This window comes from Larimichthys crocea, chromosome IX, assembly GCF_000972845.2.
Source record: "Larimichthys crocea isolate SSNF chromosome IX, L_crocea_2.0, whole genome shotgun sequence".
Lineage (NCBI taxonomy): Eukaryota > Metazoa > Chordata > Actinopteri > Sciaenidae > Larimichthys > Larimichthys crocea.
In genome coordinates, this window is record NC_040019.1 from 1,788,459 (window position 1) to 1,803,860 (window position 15,402).

Sequence of the window (15,402 nt, forward strand, 5' to 3'; positions counted from 1 at the left end):
GGAACTCTGTGGTTCGTCTCACATGTTTTAGCAGGTTCAGAACTGGATTTTTTTTTTTTACTGCAGTTGGGATTTACAGAAATGTCAAAAGGTTCTTCGAGGTTGACGGTGTCAGGAATCATCCCAAAGACAGTTCTGATGTCTCCGTACCCTGGAGCCTGGAGGACAAAACAAGGATAGAACAAAAAAACACGAGAGGACAAAATAAACGAGATCTTACACGTAAAAAAACAAAAACATCCTCATACCATTCTTTGCAGCTGAGTTCTTGAGCCTCCCCTCTCTCCGAGATTGGTCTTCCATACGAGTCAAGCTTGCCGATCACCGTCAACCCCTTGATGACGCCGGCCTTCCGCGTACTCCGGTTTTGGCTTCAGGCAGTACAGGTACTGCCGCGTGTCCATGGGCTGCAGGTAGGACATCTTTCCCAAACGTGGACTCTGGAAGGGAAAGGTTACGGATGAGAGTGACTCCGGTGAGACTTTCCTTTCCCCAAATTGGGATCACACTCACCCGTCATCTCCATACCGACCGTGTTGAGCTCGGTGACGTTGTACATCATGGAGGGCTCCAGAGAGACCTTCTCCATGAACCATGGGTGAGGTGGGTGATGTTCTGAATCTGAGCCTCCAGGAAAACTTCATCTGTTCGCAGTGGAGAAGCCGGGAGTCAGACTGATATTCGGCGCTCACGTTTAAGTAACGTTATGTAATCTCCGAGGCGAACTGAGCAACACATCGACTTTAAAATTAGGTATTAAGACGGGTTAGGTCTGTGGCAAAATGCTACTGTCTTAAAAGGATAGGTCTGCATTTTTCAAGTGTCTCTTAGTCACATACTTGCTCGTTGCTGGTAATGTTTTCTCCTCCACACTGGCCACGAAAAGACACTCAGTGTAAGAAATATGGGGCGAAATCCACAGCCGTCTAACGTTTAACCAAAGCTAATTTAAAGCTTCAGCAGAGTCAGACAAAACAAGTCTCGAAAGTTAGTTTTTTTAGTTTTGAAATCACCTTCCCTCCACGGCAGACCAGCAGGAAAACAGCCCAGGGAAACAAAAAGGGGGGGGGGAGAAATTTGCACTAAAAAGACGATAACTTTGGAAAACACCCACCGACTCAGACGGCTTCTATAGTTTCAGCTGAAACGGGACTGTGGTTTTCGTCCTCCGTCACGTTAAGCCAGTATGAACAGGAGGATCATCACAACCAGATGTCTTAATGAACACGAGATAGGGTTAGAAAACGGGACCATATCCTTTAAGCACTCTTTAAGTGACATTAATTAACATAAAGTTTGCTCAGTGCACCTTTGAGGACATTGTTAGTACAGTGATGACCAGCAGAGGAAATACAGTAGGGGCGCACGGCGACAATCGACAAACTAGTCGTGTGTTTTGGAGGAAAGGATTCTTGTGTTTTTGTTTTTTTTATATGAACAACTAGTTGATGCTTTTGGAAAAGCACCTCAGTGCAACCTCTACTATACGTAAGAACACCGAGAGAGAGAGAGAAGCAGAGATTAGTTCATGCCTGCAATTCAAAACACGAGAACTGACCATGAACCGTTCTGAATGGGTTATGTTAAAAATCACAGAGCTCAGCATCTCTCACCATGCGAAGCCTTCCACCAATACCTGAAACCGACCGGTTTTATCACACACCACAATCAAAATATATATGTTTCATTAACGATTACCGATCACTGACGATGAATCTGCTGCGTCACATGTTTATCTCAACCCACAATACAGAAGTCATCATTCACGTCTGCGCAACTTAAATCCCGACACAACATAATCCCGAGATGATGATCAATCAAAACATCAATCGAGCAACCCACCCCACCACAATTTGACACCACAAGCTTCAATTAAAAGTCCAAGCCCTGTGTAGGATGAGTTTGCAAAAGAAAGAGCATGAGCGTCCAAAAAAAAAGGGGCAAAAAAAAGCAAGAAGGAAAGTTCACGTTCACGCGTTTAAATCGATGTGTGCAGGTGTTTTAATGATTCGTCACGTCGCTTTCCATTCTTCCGTTTTGCACCTTTCCGTTGGCCGCCGGGGAAAAGACAAAAGTCGCGCTGCACCAAAAAAAAGAGAAGCGAACGTTCAGCGATGAACAGAGAAACAATTACCACAGAACTGAGTTCACTCTAAATGGAGAAAATAAAATACAAGCACAATAAACAAATGAATTACATGCCAAGAGAGGACAATGAATATTTGCATACCACTAATATATATATAAAATAAATAACAGCTACGGTATGAACATGAGGAAAAAAAGGAAAAGCTTGACGTCTCCGGTGAGGAAAACACTCGATCTCCACTTTTTTTTTTGTTTTGTTTTGTTTTCCTTTGACGTTTCTGGAGTACGAGGGTTTCAGGAGACTCGTCTTAAAACTAAACTGCCCCCATTAAGCTTCTGGAAATGTTCCTATGAACTATGAAATGAAATATGATATGAAGCATGTTACATAAGCTACGGTAAGAACCTGCATGTCAGACAAACAGTTCTTCTATTTGCAGAATGATGCTCGCACTTCAGACTCACCTCTGCGTTGTAGAACTTGGTCTTCACGTCCAGCGGCTTCAGAACCTGATGGAGGATAGATTGCAAACTGAACGCTGTCGTCTTCTCGCACTCCATTTGACAGAAAAAACAGTTATCTACTCTGACTAGGAAACGAAAGAGTACAGGTCTTACTGAGGAGAGAATGAGGTTACGTTTAGTTCACACACTGAGGGCCCCCCGACACCAAATCCATAGCGTGATGGTAATTGCATTCGCTCTGTGTGGGGCCGTGTGACATTTCCGCCTCCTCCAAGCAGTGCGTCACTAGCCTATTTTAGGGGGGCTTCAGCCCCCCGGTAGAGAGAGCCCCTTCAGTGCGTCATTATACAATCCATTCCACTTTTTTCATATAGAGAACGCCCACATCACTGAAATTCCAGTCCATGTTCCATGCGACCCTGCTCATGCCGCTTGCGTGTTTACCTCTGAAGTACACAAGCCGAACCTCACAGCGCAAAGAGCAGAGCGCGAACGCATGGGTGAAGGATGGACATTAGAGCCTTTTTCAAGAAAGTAAGCATTCATCACTGCTGGTACTAACACTTAGCTAACAGCAGAAAAGTTCCATGTAATTAATAAACCAAAATGTTCCGTGTTTGAATCCCAGCTAAAAAAGCTTAAAAAGTAATGTAAAGTGAAAAGGTATATTGCAAATAATGGTGCAGATTTCTAGTTTTCTGGCAGGTGGAGGGGAAAATAGGATGGGTGAAAGAGGGGCAGGGGAGTTAACCATCGTGATGGCCTGGTTTATGAAGATGTTGGTAAGTCTAGGGTGGTGGTTAGAGAACAGTCTTCTCCTGTATAATGTTTCCATGATGATGAGTTATGAAACACTTGCCCTCTTCATTTTGTGCAGGTATGTATGGCACCTGCAATTGTTTTTATTTGTATTTTAGCACAATTTAACTGGTGTTGTTTAGCTGGTAAAGCAGCTGAAGGTGTATGGAGGCGTCATCGTCTTAGATTAATCAATTGATTGACAAAGCTTTAATTGGTGCTCTGAAAAAATTTTCGGCGCGCGCAATAACTTTTCTCCTCTATGGGCTAAGCCACCCCAGTTTCTTAAACCTAGTGACGTCCCTGCCTCCAAGCTAACACACGAGCTCGACCGCTGTCGTCTAACGAGAGCGCTCGGAATACAACTCACCTGGAATTTGAAGAACTTCCGAAAATAGAGCTTCTCCCCGTACTGAGTGGTGTAACTGACGGCACAAACTAAGCTGGGAAATTGGAGGAAAGGGGAAATAAATATATATTTTTTTTTTTGTGAAGATGTCTTGTGTATGCACTGCAGGAAAACTCACATGTGAGTTCCGATTTCTTTGACTTCGTGGTGGATAACGTCATCAATGCAACACTCAGGTTTGAGTTCTCCTACTGCGGAGTTGGACGCCGAGAGGTTGAGCCTCTGGGAGCTGGTCTGTAGGTCAGCCTGTCCGGGATCACATGACACGGTTACGGGTAAGACAGTTAAATGTTAAGAGTGTAATAAGCGTCGGTATTTATTTTTTTTTTATACCTTGACGAGAATATCCTTCACAACTTGGTTGCTGTCGTTGTGCACGCTTATGTAACTGGAGAAGGTCTCGCCCAGGAAAATATTTCTGCGTCAGGAAAGAGTCAAATCATTAAAGTCTGAAGCACGAGAAGCAGTTCATGTTAAGTGTTTGACACTTAACGACGGCGAATTACCCGAAGTTCTGTGGTAACGTAAGCATCTCCCCGAGCATTAAAATCTCCGCTCCTTTGATGGTGGACGGGTCATCCCTCATTAGCTGACCAAACGAATCTCCTATAAAAAAAAAAAGGCAGAAAACATACAAAAATGATGAGTCATGCATCGGTTTATGAAGTCTCCTGCTGTTAATAATCTCTGAGCCAAGAAGAAACAAGCGCCTGTATCTAATTATTTTAATTATGGACTAATCTGTTGATCATTTTTTAACAATTAATCGATTAGCTGTTGCCATGAAATGATAGAAAACTATGAAATATGATCCTCGAATGTCTTGTTTTGTCCACAATTTAAATATATTTCAGTTTCCTGTCACGAAGAGGCCAGAACATATTCACATTTGAGAGAATGAAATTGAAGAATTTGGACTTTTTTTAAATCGAAATTGACGCTTAATCTAATAGTTTTAATCGACAGCTATAGTACAAACATGCATGTATGTTATTACGATAATAAAAAAAGTTCTACACAGCAAGATGATTTCTCAAACTGTGGAAATATATTCACACCTGTCTTATTTTAAACAATGCTGCTTGCATCGTGTTTTCATGTACAGGCTGCTGAACTTCTGACCTGAAGCACGTTTCGTCTTTTGCTTCACGACGCTCTGATGTTGCATCTAAGATTAAACTTGAATCTGTGTCCATAAACTTTAATTCTTTAACGTGTCGCTAAACGCGTGGACCGTGTAGATGTCGAAGCGCCCGAGCATTGTGTGAAGTGAAGGGAGGATCAGAGAGAGAAAGGAGCTTTGAAGATCACGTTTCAAAGCCGTCTGAAGCAGGAGGCTTTTCACGGAGGGGTTCAGATTTCCGTCCCTCCCGTCCGACAAGCTGACCACAAAAATCTCACGCTGTGACCAACTCACTCGCTGACATCACTTAGACTTCTCTAACCTTTCAGCGTTAACGACGACGGTGAGATTTAATGTGGAAGACGTCGACGGCAAAAAGTGTTTTTATGGGTTTTTTTCAAAGTCAACAGACGCGACTTTGTGTGCTCTTTAGAATAAACCCTCACTTTGTTTGCGACTCTTGTATAAATAGCAAAGTTACCCAGAAGTGTCAGTGTGATTTATGGCTTATAAGGAGCTCCGTTACCAATACAGCGAATACATTTCTCTGCGCTGTACAGTGACACAGAGGAAAACAAACACTGAAACACTCAGCAGGATCTCCATCTATAAATCTATGATACAGATTTATTAGAAATCATTATCGCAGACGCAGACTAAAAGCATTTTTTTGGTTTATTTCCTGCGTTCTCCATCGACCTCTTTGGGGGGGTTGAGGTTCGTGACATTTAGAGATTTTTGTTATTATTCCCTCGAATAAATATTTGAACAAAAATATGGAATATGTGCTGTCTCGAGCGGGACGTTTATTAAATCCTGATGTGACCTCGCAGAAAGGAGAAAAGAAAAGCAGAAGCAATGACGCCAAAAGTGGAAGCGAGACGTTGCTCTTTGTTGCCGACGTTATGATGAAACGGCGATGTAAACTTCTCAAGAACTCATGTACGGAGTTGCAGTCTGTGTTCTGAAGCAACCCGACTGTCGGTTTCTCAATCACGATCGTGGACTGAATTCACAGAGGTTTTGTCGTCGTGGCTCAGAGAGATTCAGGGTTTGAACTGGACCCGGCAGGGTTCGCATGCTCTCCCCGTGTCTTCTTGGGTTTCCAACAGGTGCTCCAGTTTCTTGTCACAGTCCCAAGACGTGCAGGTCTAATAATGAATCTTAAAATGACTTTTCGCCAGCTGTTTGATGATTGCACGTACTGCAACGCCGTCTGATCTTTACTGGTTTGGATTTGATCGGCCTGCGGCAGAATAATTGACTTAATTTGATTCTCTGACAATATCAAGACGCCCTGCTGTCCACATGACAGCGAAAGATACTGAAGTAACAAGTGGAGAAGTCGATAGATCCACAGCGATATGATCTTGATTAAAAACAGTGAGACTTAGATTTCATTCAGCTCCACGCTTACCCGGCAGATCTCGATCTTCACACGTCACCGGCAAGTTTGTGAAGAGAGTCGGCTTCGTTAATCGCATCACTGCAAAACAAAGTGACATTGGTTATTGATCAGACATGTAAGGTCAGTTACTGAGGCGTTAAAGTGACTTCACTGAGGACATCCTGGTGCCGATAACTTCAGAGCATGCAGGTTTCTATTCCAGCTTAATCTATTGTGCATTATAAAATAAATAACCTTTGATGCATTAAAATAAATTAGGGCTGTGCGATGTGATGATATACAGGCGTATCTATTGTTTCATATGTCATGTGTCACACGTCACACTCTTTGTTTATCGTATTTATCGTCATTTGGACGTCGCTTTGTGTTCTTCTGCTCCAAACAGTCACAGTTTGATCAGGTTTAGGCAACTACTTAGTTATGTTTAAGCACAAAAGCTTCATGGTTTAAGTTTTTAAAAAGTAAAAAAGGTAGGAAGTTATCTCAGGGGGTATGTCTTGCAGAAATCTGGGTGTGTTGTGGAGTTTGTAAGGCTGCAGATGGATCCTTGTTGAAATGTGAAACATGAAGGCAGCACAAACAAACAAACAAACAGAGACGGAGGAGAGTGAACGTGACACTGAAACAGGAGAAGACTCCGACGACCAGCCGAGACGAAACAAGGAGCTCGTACCTAAACGAGGGGCTACTTCTGGTGCACTGAACATTTTTACCACCTACACAAGAATCACGTCAAACAGTATGAAGAGAGTTAACGGAGGAGAGCCACACAAGTTGTTTAGTATATAAGTGAAAGAAATAGGCCTTTCCGTATCCGTCGTATTGTGATATGTCTCATTATCTGGACAGGAAATCATCTTTATATCGGGATATTACATGAAATCTGTTCATGTTTCAACAGAACATTTGTTTTCACACAAACAGAGAAATTAAAAAGCACCTAAAGGGTTCACTGTTTGGCTCATTAGTCATTTTTATTACAACTCAGCTGTGTTTGATTTCAGCAGCTGTCAGCAGTAACAACAAGCTCGTGAACTGGAGACATAAGATCCATGTTACACCTCACAAATGAAGCAGATTAAACACTTTTAGAAGTTTACTGGCTCTCAGCTGAGGGGTCACTAGAGCATCTATTCTGGTTCTGCCCGACTCTGCGTAGTTTTCGGACTGCATGAATCTCTGAGTTTGAGCTTATTCCAAAGACATTCAGCCTAACCACGACCTGGCCATCTTTGGATGCAACGTGCAGATGGCTTGGCGGTGGCTAAGAAACGTATTCTCCTGACCTTGTTTTGCACACTGGCTGAAAGAAATGCTGTCTATTATACAGATGGAAAAACACGGGGACCTGACAACCACAGGGACTCTGACTTATCGGGGTATATAACTATGTAGCACGGTTTATTCATGTACTTTTATCTTGCTCTGGAGATTTTGATATTGACGACTTTGTCTGAACAGAAGAGCTCTCTTGTCAACTGTCTGGCAGCCTTTTTGTTTTGTTTTTTCCCCAGTAACTGTCTTTTAGGGATGTAACGATGCATCGTGTGACACAAGTTACCTCGTGAGCGACAACAACAACGCAAGAGCGCAAAAAAAATGACCACCAGGGCAATATTCTTCATGTGTTTTGTTGTTTGTTTGTATAAGAGAACACAAACTGTTTGAGAGTTTCTGTGAAGAAAGAAAGATTTTTTTCCTACAAATAAAAAGAAAATTTTATTTGGTCATAATTTGTCTAAAGCTCATTTTGATTAAAAAAATAAATAAATCGTATCGTGTCGTGAGTTGCTTTACATCCCTACTGTCTTTGAAAAAAACTATAAATAAAGTATATATATATAAGTGGTGGTGTTGTGTTTGTGGTGTTGTTATATTGTGTGTCTCTATATTATAGTATCGACCACACAACCACCCCCACCCACACAATCACTTTAGTTTCTAATTATTATATATCACACACTTTATTTACATATATCATATATATATCGGATTAATTCTCATATATATAATCCACACACAACATATACACACGGACACACAACTTGTATTAGTAGATTTTATATAACACAACACACTTGTTGTATACACACCCACATTATATACCCACCCTAAATACAATACCTACATACAGTAGTTATACTATATATATTATAATATTATATCTATTATAGATATGGGTCTGTACGGTCTGTTATGTAATGTCTGGGGTGTGTGTGTGTGTGTGTGTGTGTGTGTGTGTATGTGTGTATGTATATATATACACACACACACACACACTTTATTTACTATATAAGTTTATTGGCTGAACCTGACACATCATCTGTCAGTGACTGTGAGCTCTGCACGGTGACAGACACAGACATAAAGATACTAATAACATATTGTTTTGCTTGTTTATTATTTGTTATAATAATATATATAATTATATAATTATAATAAAACAATAATAAACCAGCAGCAGACTCAGGATCAGTTTCAGAAGCTAAGTGAGCTAACAACACAAACAGCAGCTGACCTGAGTTCAGTCTGAGCTTTAAGCTCCAACAACAGACAGAAACGTCTCATTTAAACGCTGCAGCTGTCACTGAGTGTGTTAATTATGTTTAATTATGTTTAATTATGTTTAATTATGTTTAATTACATTTAATTATGTTTAATTAAAAGTAAAAGTCTTAGCTCAGCCAGCGTTAGCGCTGTTAGCAGCGTCTGTTTCTGACTTTAAACCGACGTCAGCTGTCTCTGTCTGTGTCTGTCTGTGTCTGCGTGTTGTTGTAAACGATGGTGAATAATTTAAAATACCTTTCAGAGCCAGCAGGTGTTCTTGTTTCGTCTGAGTCACGTCCATGTTTTTGTTTTACTCCACAAACTGACGTTAGCTGCGAGGCTAGCTGCTTCACTTTGACCTCACAGGAAGCGGATTTCCGCTCTGAAGGTGGAGACACTGCCCCCTCCTCCCCCAGAGGCCAAGGTGGGTACTACAACAACAACAACTCCTGTCAGCTCTAACCCTTCTGTCTTCTGCATCCTCTTCTCTCACACCAACTACCTTCATGTCCTCCTGTCTGGCAGTTCAAAACTCAGCATCCTTCTACCAATATATTCAGTACCAGGTGCTATAAGCTTGGTTCCAAACATTATGTTTGGACTTATATGAGTGGGGGTGTTACGTGCCTGGCCACAAGAGGCGTGTTTTGTGTTTCTCCTCCCCCTTCCCTGTGTTTTCTTTACTAGATGATTGCAGCAGAAACACTTCTCACCTGTGAAGGTTGGCTGCCACTGCTGCTATTGGCGCCCCACATTTCCAGCTGGCCAATGGTGAAGGAGAAGGCTTTTTAAAATGGAGGATGTCGCCGGCCTTCTCCCTCTCTTGCTCCTTCTTTCCACTTGCGCTTGTGCTGATCTTGTTTAATCTTGTCAACTTTATAGAGTTGTTAGAGGTGGTGGGGGGTTGTTTTTGCTTGGGACTAGGTAAGCTGGGGTACCCTGTACATTCCCACACACGTAGGCATTGTCTTTGTTAACTCACTAGGATTATTGGTTGTGCCACCTTTTGTACTGTTCTGAGAAGTCTTTTGTTAGTTAGTCAGTTAGGCATTTTGTTTGTGTTTCTTTTCTGTAGCTCCAGAGAAGACAGTCCTACTTTTGTTATATTAATTTCACTTTCTTTGGCACAATCACTTTGTCCCATCCTACCCCACCTGAGTATCTTTTGTTTGTTATAAATAAACCATTTTTTTCCTCACTACCACCAAGACTTTGATTGTTATGATTGTCGTGTTATTGTCTGACTAGGTTAGTCCTAGTGGACGTAACACTATCTCTCCTCTGAACCATCTCAGTCTGGCCTCTCCAAAAACCTCTAACATGTGCTGTCTCATTCCTGATCCTATCCATCTCGGTCACTCCCAAAGAGAACCTCAGCGTCTTCATCTCTGCTACCTCCAGCTCTGCCTCCTGTCTCTGTTGTCTCACCAACAGTTTTGTACACCTTTCTTTTCATTTGAGCTGAAACTCTTCTATCACACATCACACCTGACACTTTACACCTGCACACGCTTCTTCACCTCTTTTCCACACTCTCCATCGCTCTGGACTGTTGAGCCTAAATACTTAGAATCCTCCACCTTCTTTATCTCTTCTCCCTGTAACCTCACTTACTACAACAACAACAAAGAATTTATTTATTTATTTTTATCTATTTTTTTGTCTTAACTTCAACTTCAACTTTATTTATTTATATATAGCACCTTTCATACAGAGCTGTAGCCCAAAGTGCTTCACAGAGCAGAGTAAAAACAGAAACAGACAAAAACTAACAGTTCTGAAGGCAACAGAGCACATGAAAAACTAAAGATTAGAAGAAAAGTAAAAAGCATAAAACTACAACAACAACAAAGATTTTCTTTCTTTTTTTTGGTCCTAACTTCAACTTTATTTATTTATGTAGCACCTTTCATACAGAATTGTTGCCCAAAGTGCTTCACAGACAGACAGCAACAACAAAGATTTTTTATTTTTTGTCTTATTTTATTTTATTTTATTCTTTTTTTTTTTTTGCAGTTGTTGCACATTATTTAACTGTAAATTTGATATTTTATATATAAGAACAAAAAACAAAACAAACAAGAACAAAAAAATAGCAAGGGACAAAAAAATAGCAATGGTTGTCATGACAAGAGACTAGAACAACATGATCATGTGCAGGTGTTGTAAAGTCTCACAGCAGCAGGAGAAAGGACCTGCGGAACCTCTCCTTCTTACACCGTGGGTGTAGCAGTCTGCTGCTGAAGGGCTGCTCAGAGACCCCACAGTGTCAGGTGGTCCTCTGTCATGTTAGAGGTTTTTGGAGAGGCCAGACTGAAGAGGTTTCAGAGGAGAGATAGTGAATATATTGGTAGAAGGATGCGGTTTTGAACTGCCAGACAGGAGACATGAAGGTAGCTGGTGTGAGAGAAGAGGATGCAGAAGACAGAAGGGTTAGAGCTGAAAGAATTGTTGTTGTTTGTAGTACCCACCCTGGCCTCTGGGGGAGGAGGGGGCAGTGTCTCCACCTTCAGAGCGGAAATCCGCTTCCTGTGAGGTCAAAGTGAAGCAGGCTAGCATCGCAGCTAACGTCAGTTTCAGGTGTAAAAATCAAAACATGGACGTGACTCAGACGAAACAAGAACACCTGCTGGCTCTGAAAGGTATTTTTATTATTCACCACGATTACAACAACACGCAGACACAGACAGACACAGACAGAAGCAGCTGACGTCGGTTTAAAGTCAGAAACAGACGCTGCTAACAGCGCTAACGCTAACTGAGCTGAGACTTTTACATTTAATTAAACATAATTAAACATAATTAAACATAATTAAACACACTCGGGTGACAGCTGCAGTGTCTAAATGAGACGTTTCTGTCTGTTGTTGGACCTTAAAGCCAAACTGAACTCAGGTCAGCTGCTGTTTGTGTGGTTTAGCTCACTTAGCTCCAGATTAGCTCCGGAAACTGAACCTGAGGTCTGCTGCTGGGTTTATTATGGTTTTTATTATAATTATATAATTATATATATTATTATAATAACAAAACAAGCAAGCATATATCCTGTCCACCGTGCAGAGCTCACAGTCACTGACAGATGATGTGTCAGGTTCAGCCAATAAACTTAGATATATATAGAGTATATATATCAGTATAGTATATAGTATATAGTAAAATAAAGTGTGTGTGTAGTATAAAATGAGTATATAAAGTGGTGTGTATGTATGTTAGTATGGAGGTAGTGTATATATATATAGATTAGATAGATAGATAGAGAGAGAGAGAGAGAGAGAGAGAGAGAGAGAGAGAGAGAGAAGAGATTATAGATATATATATAAATATAGATATGATAGAATATAGAGATAGATAGAGAGAAATAATAAATATATAATATAAGAAAATAATAAAAATAAATAGATATATACATACACATAACACACACACACACATACAATATATAATAAATATAATGGTGTGGTGAAGGATGTGATATTAGATAATAGTTAAATATAATACACTACACAACACACACCACACACAAGTATATATAAATTATATATACTGTAGGTGTGGGTGGGTGTGTGGTGAGACCACACACACACTTGTTTATGTGTATGTGGGGGTGTATATATATATAGATAGATAAGATGATATATATTATAGTATATAATATATCTATTAAGGATAAAGTGCGTGTGTATATCATATACTTACGACACGCAACCCCACGCACCACCACTATATGTTATTATTGTAGCTTCACACACACCCACCTTTAATTAATATATAAAATTTAGATATAATATAAATAGTATTTTATAAAAAATATATACTTATCTTTTCTTATAGTTTGTTTCAAAACAGTAGGGGGGTAACGCATCTGCACGACTCGACAGTCGTTTCACGATACAGAAAGTCTCTAGTAAAAATAAACAACAAAACACATAAGAGTATAATTCGGTTCACAAGAGAGCTCTTCTGTTCAGACAAAGTCGTCAATACAAAATCTCACGAGAAAGATAAAAGAACATGAATAAACCGTGCTACATAGTTATATACCCGATAAGTCGAGTCCCTGTGGTTCGTGAGGCACTGTCCTAGGTCCCCGTGTTTTTCCATCTGTAAATAGACAGCATTTCTTTCAGCCAGTGAGGCTGACATGTCTTTGGATAAACTGGCGGAGCAAAGATTCATGCGCCCGAAAACTTCGCAGAGTCGGGCAGAACCAGAATAGATGCTCTAGTGACCCCTCAGCTGAGAGCCAGTAAACTTCTAAAAGTGTTTAATCCGCTTCATTTGTGAGGTGTAAACATGGATCTATGTCTCCAGTTCCCAAGCTGTGTGTTACTGCTTGACAGCTGCTGAAATCAAACACAGCGAGTTGTAATAAAAAGGACCAATGAGCCAAACACTGAACCCATTTAGGTGCTTTTAATTTCTCTGTATGTGTGAAAACAATGTTCTGTTGAAACATGTGAACAGATTTCATAATAAACCGGATATAAAGATGATTTCCGTCCAGATAATGAGACGTATACGATACGACGGATACGGAAAGGCCCCTATTTCTTTTACTATAATACTAAACAACTTGTGTGGATCCTCCGTTAACTCTCTTCATGCAGTTTGACGTGATTCTTGTGTAGGTGGTAAAAATGTTCAGTGTCTGTGCACCAGAATAGCTCCGTGTTTCGTCTCGGCTGGTCGTCGGAGTCTTCTCCTGTTTCAGTGTACTTTCACTCTCCTCCAGTTTGTTTGTTTTGTTTGTTTGTTTGGGCTGCCTTCATGTTTCAAATTTCAAACAAGGATCCACAGACACACCCCTGAGATAACTTCCTCCTTTTTTACTTTTTAAAAACTAAACCATGAAGCTTTTGTGCTTAAACATAACTAAGTAGTTTGCCTAAACCTGATCAAACTGTGACGTGTTGGAACATAAATGACGTCCACGTGACGATAAATAAAGATGTGACGTGTGACACATGAAACATGAAACAATAGATACGCTGTATACATCACATCGCACAAGCCTAATTTATTGTAACGCATCAAGAGTTATTATTTTAAACGCACAATAGATTTAAGCTGGAATAGAACCTGCATGCTCTGAAGTATCGGCACCAGGATGTCCCCTCAGGAAGTGGACGAGTCCTTTAACGCCTCAGTAACTGACCTTACAGGTCCGATCGATAACCAATGTCTCTTTGTTTTGCAGTGGATGCGATTAACGAAGCCGACTCCCTTCACAAACTTGCCGGTGACTGTGAAAGTCGAGATCTGCCGGGTAAGCGTGGAGCTGAATGAAATCTAAGCTCACTGTTTTTAATCAGAGATCATATCGCTGTGGATCTATCGACTTCTCCACTTGTTACTTCAGTATCTCTCCGCTGTCATGTGGACAGCAGAGCGTCTTGATATTGTCAGAGAATCAATAAGTCAATTATTCTGCCGCAGGCCGATCAAATCCAAAACCAGTAAAGATCAGACGGAGTTACAGTACGTGCAATCACAAACAGCTGGCAAAAGTCATTTTTAAGATCATTATTAGACCTGCACGTCTGGGACTGTGACAAGAAACTGGAGCACCTGTTGGAAACCCAAGAAGACACAGGGAGAGCATGCGAACCCGGCCGGGTCCGGTTCAAACCGAATCTCTGAGCCACGACGACAAAACCTCTGTGAATCAGTCCACGATCGTGATTGAGAAACCGACAGTCGGGTTGCTTCAGAACACAGATGCAACTCCGTACAGAGTTTACATCGCCGTTTCATACTCTACAGTCGGCCAACAAAGAGCACGTCTTGCTTCCACTTTGGTGTCATTGCTTCTGCTTTTCTTCTCCCTTTCTGCGAGGTCGCATAGGATTAAAAACGTCCCGCTCGAGACAGCGCTTCCATATTTTGTTCATTTTTGTTCATATTATTTGAGGGAATATAACAAAAATCTCTAAATGTCACGAACCTCAACCCCCCAAAGAGGTCGACGGAGAACGCAGGAAATAAACCAAAAAAATGCTTTTAGTCTGCGCTCTGCGATAATGATTTCTAATAAATCTGTATTATAGATTTATAGATGGAGATCCTGCTGAGTGTTTTCAGTGTTTTGGTTTTCCTCTGTGTCACGTACAGCAGCAGAAATGTATTCGCTGATTGGTAACGGAGCTCCTATAAGCCATAAATCACACTGACACTCTGGGTAACTTTGCTATTTATACAAGAGCGCAACAAAGTGAGGGTTTATTCTAAAGAGCACACAAAGTCGCGTCTGTTGACTTTGGAAAAAAAACATAAAAACACTTTGTGCGTACGTTTCCACATTAATCTCATCGTCGTCGTTACGCGGAAAGGTTAGAGAAGTCTAAGTGATGTCAGCAAGTGAGTTGGTCACAGCGTGAGATTTTTGTGGTCAGCTCGTGGAAATCTGAACCCCTCCGTGAAAAGCCTCCTGCTTCAGACGGCTTTGAAACGTGATCTTCAAAGCTCCTTTCTTTCTCCTCTGATCCTCCCTTCACTTCACACAATGTCGGACGCTTCGACATCTACGCGGTCCACACGTTAGCAACACATAAAGATTAAAGTTTA

At 41.0% G+C, this 15,402-nt stretch overlaps 1 protein-coding gene and 1 pseudogene across 1 annotated transcript in view; both read right to left on the minus strand.

Annotated features, from left to right (window-relative positions):
- LOC113746456 (trafficking protein particle complex subunit 13-like) overlaps positions 1–9,259 on the minus strand; it is a 9,980-nt pseudogene extending 721 nt beyond the window's left edge.
- A 5,105-nt stretch (positions 9,260–14,364) lies between these two features.
- The window catches only part of LOC113746457 (cytochrome b ascorbate-dependent protein 3-like), a 7,049-nt gene continuing 6,011 nt past the window's right edge, over positions 14,365–15,402 (minus strand). The window contains exon 4 of the mRNA XM_027282222.1: positions 14,365–14,406. Within this exon, the coding sequence (XP_027138023.1) occupies positions 14,365–14,406 (42 nt within the window). The remainder of the gene's footprint in view (positions 14,407–15,402) is intronic.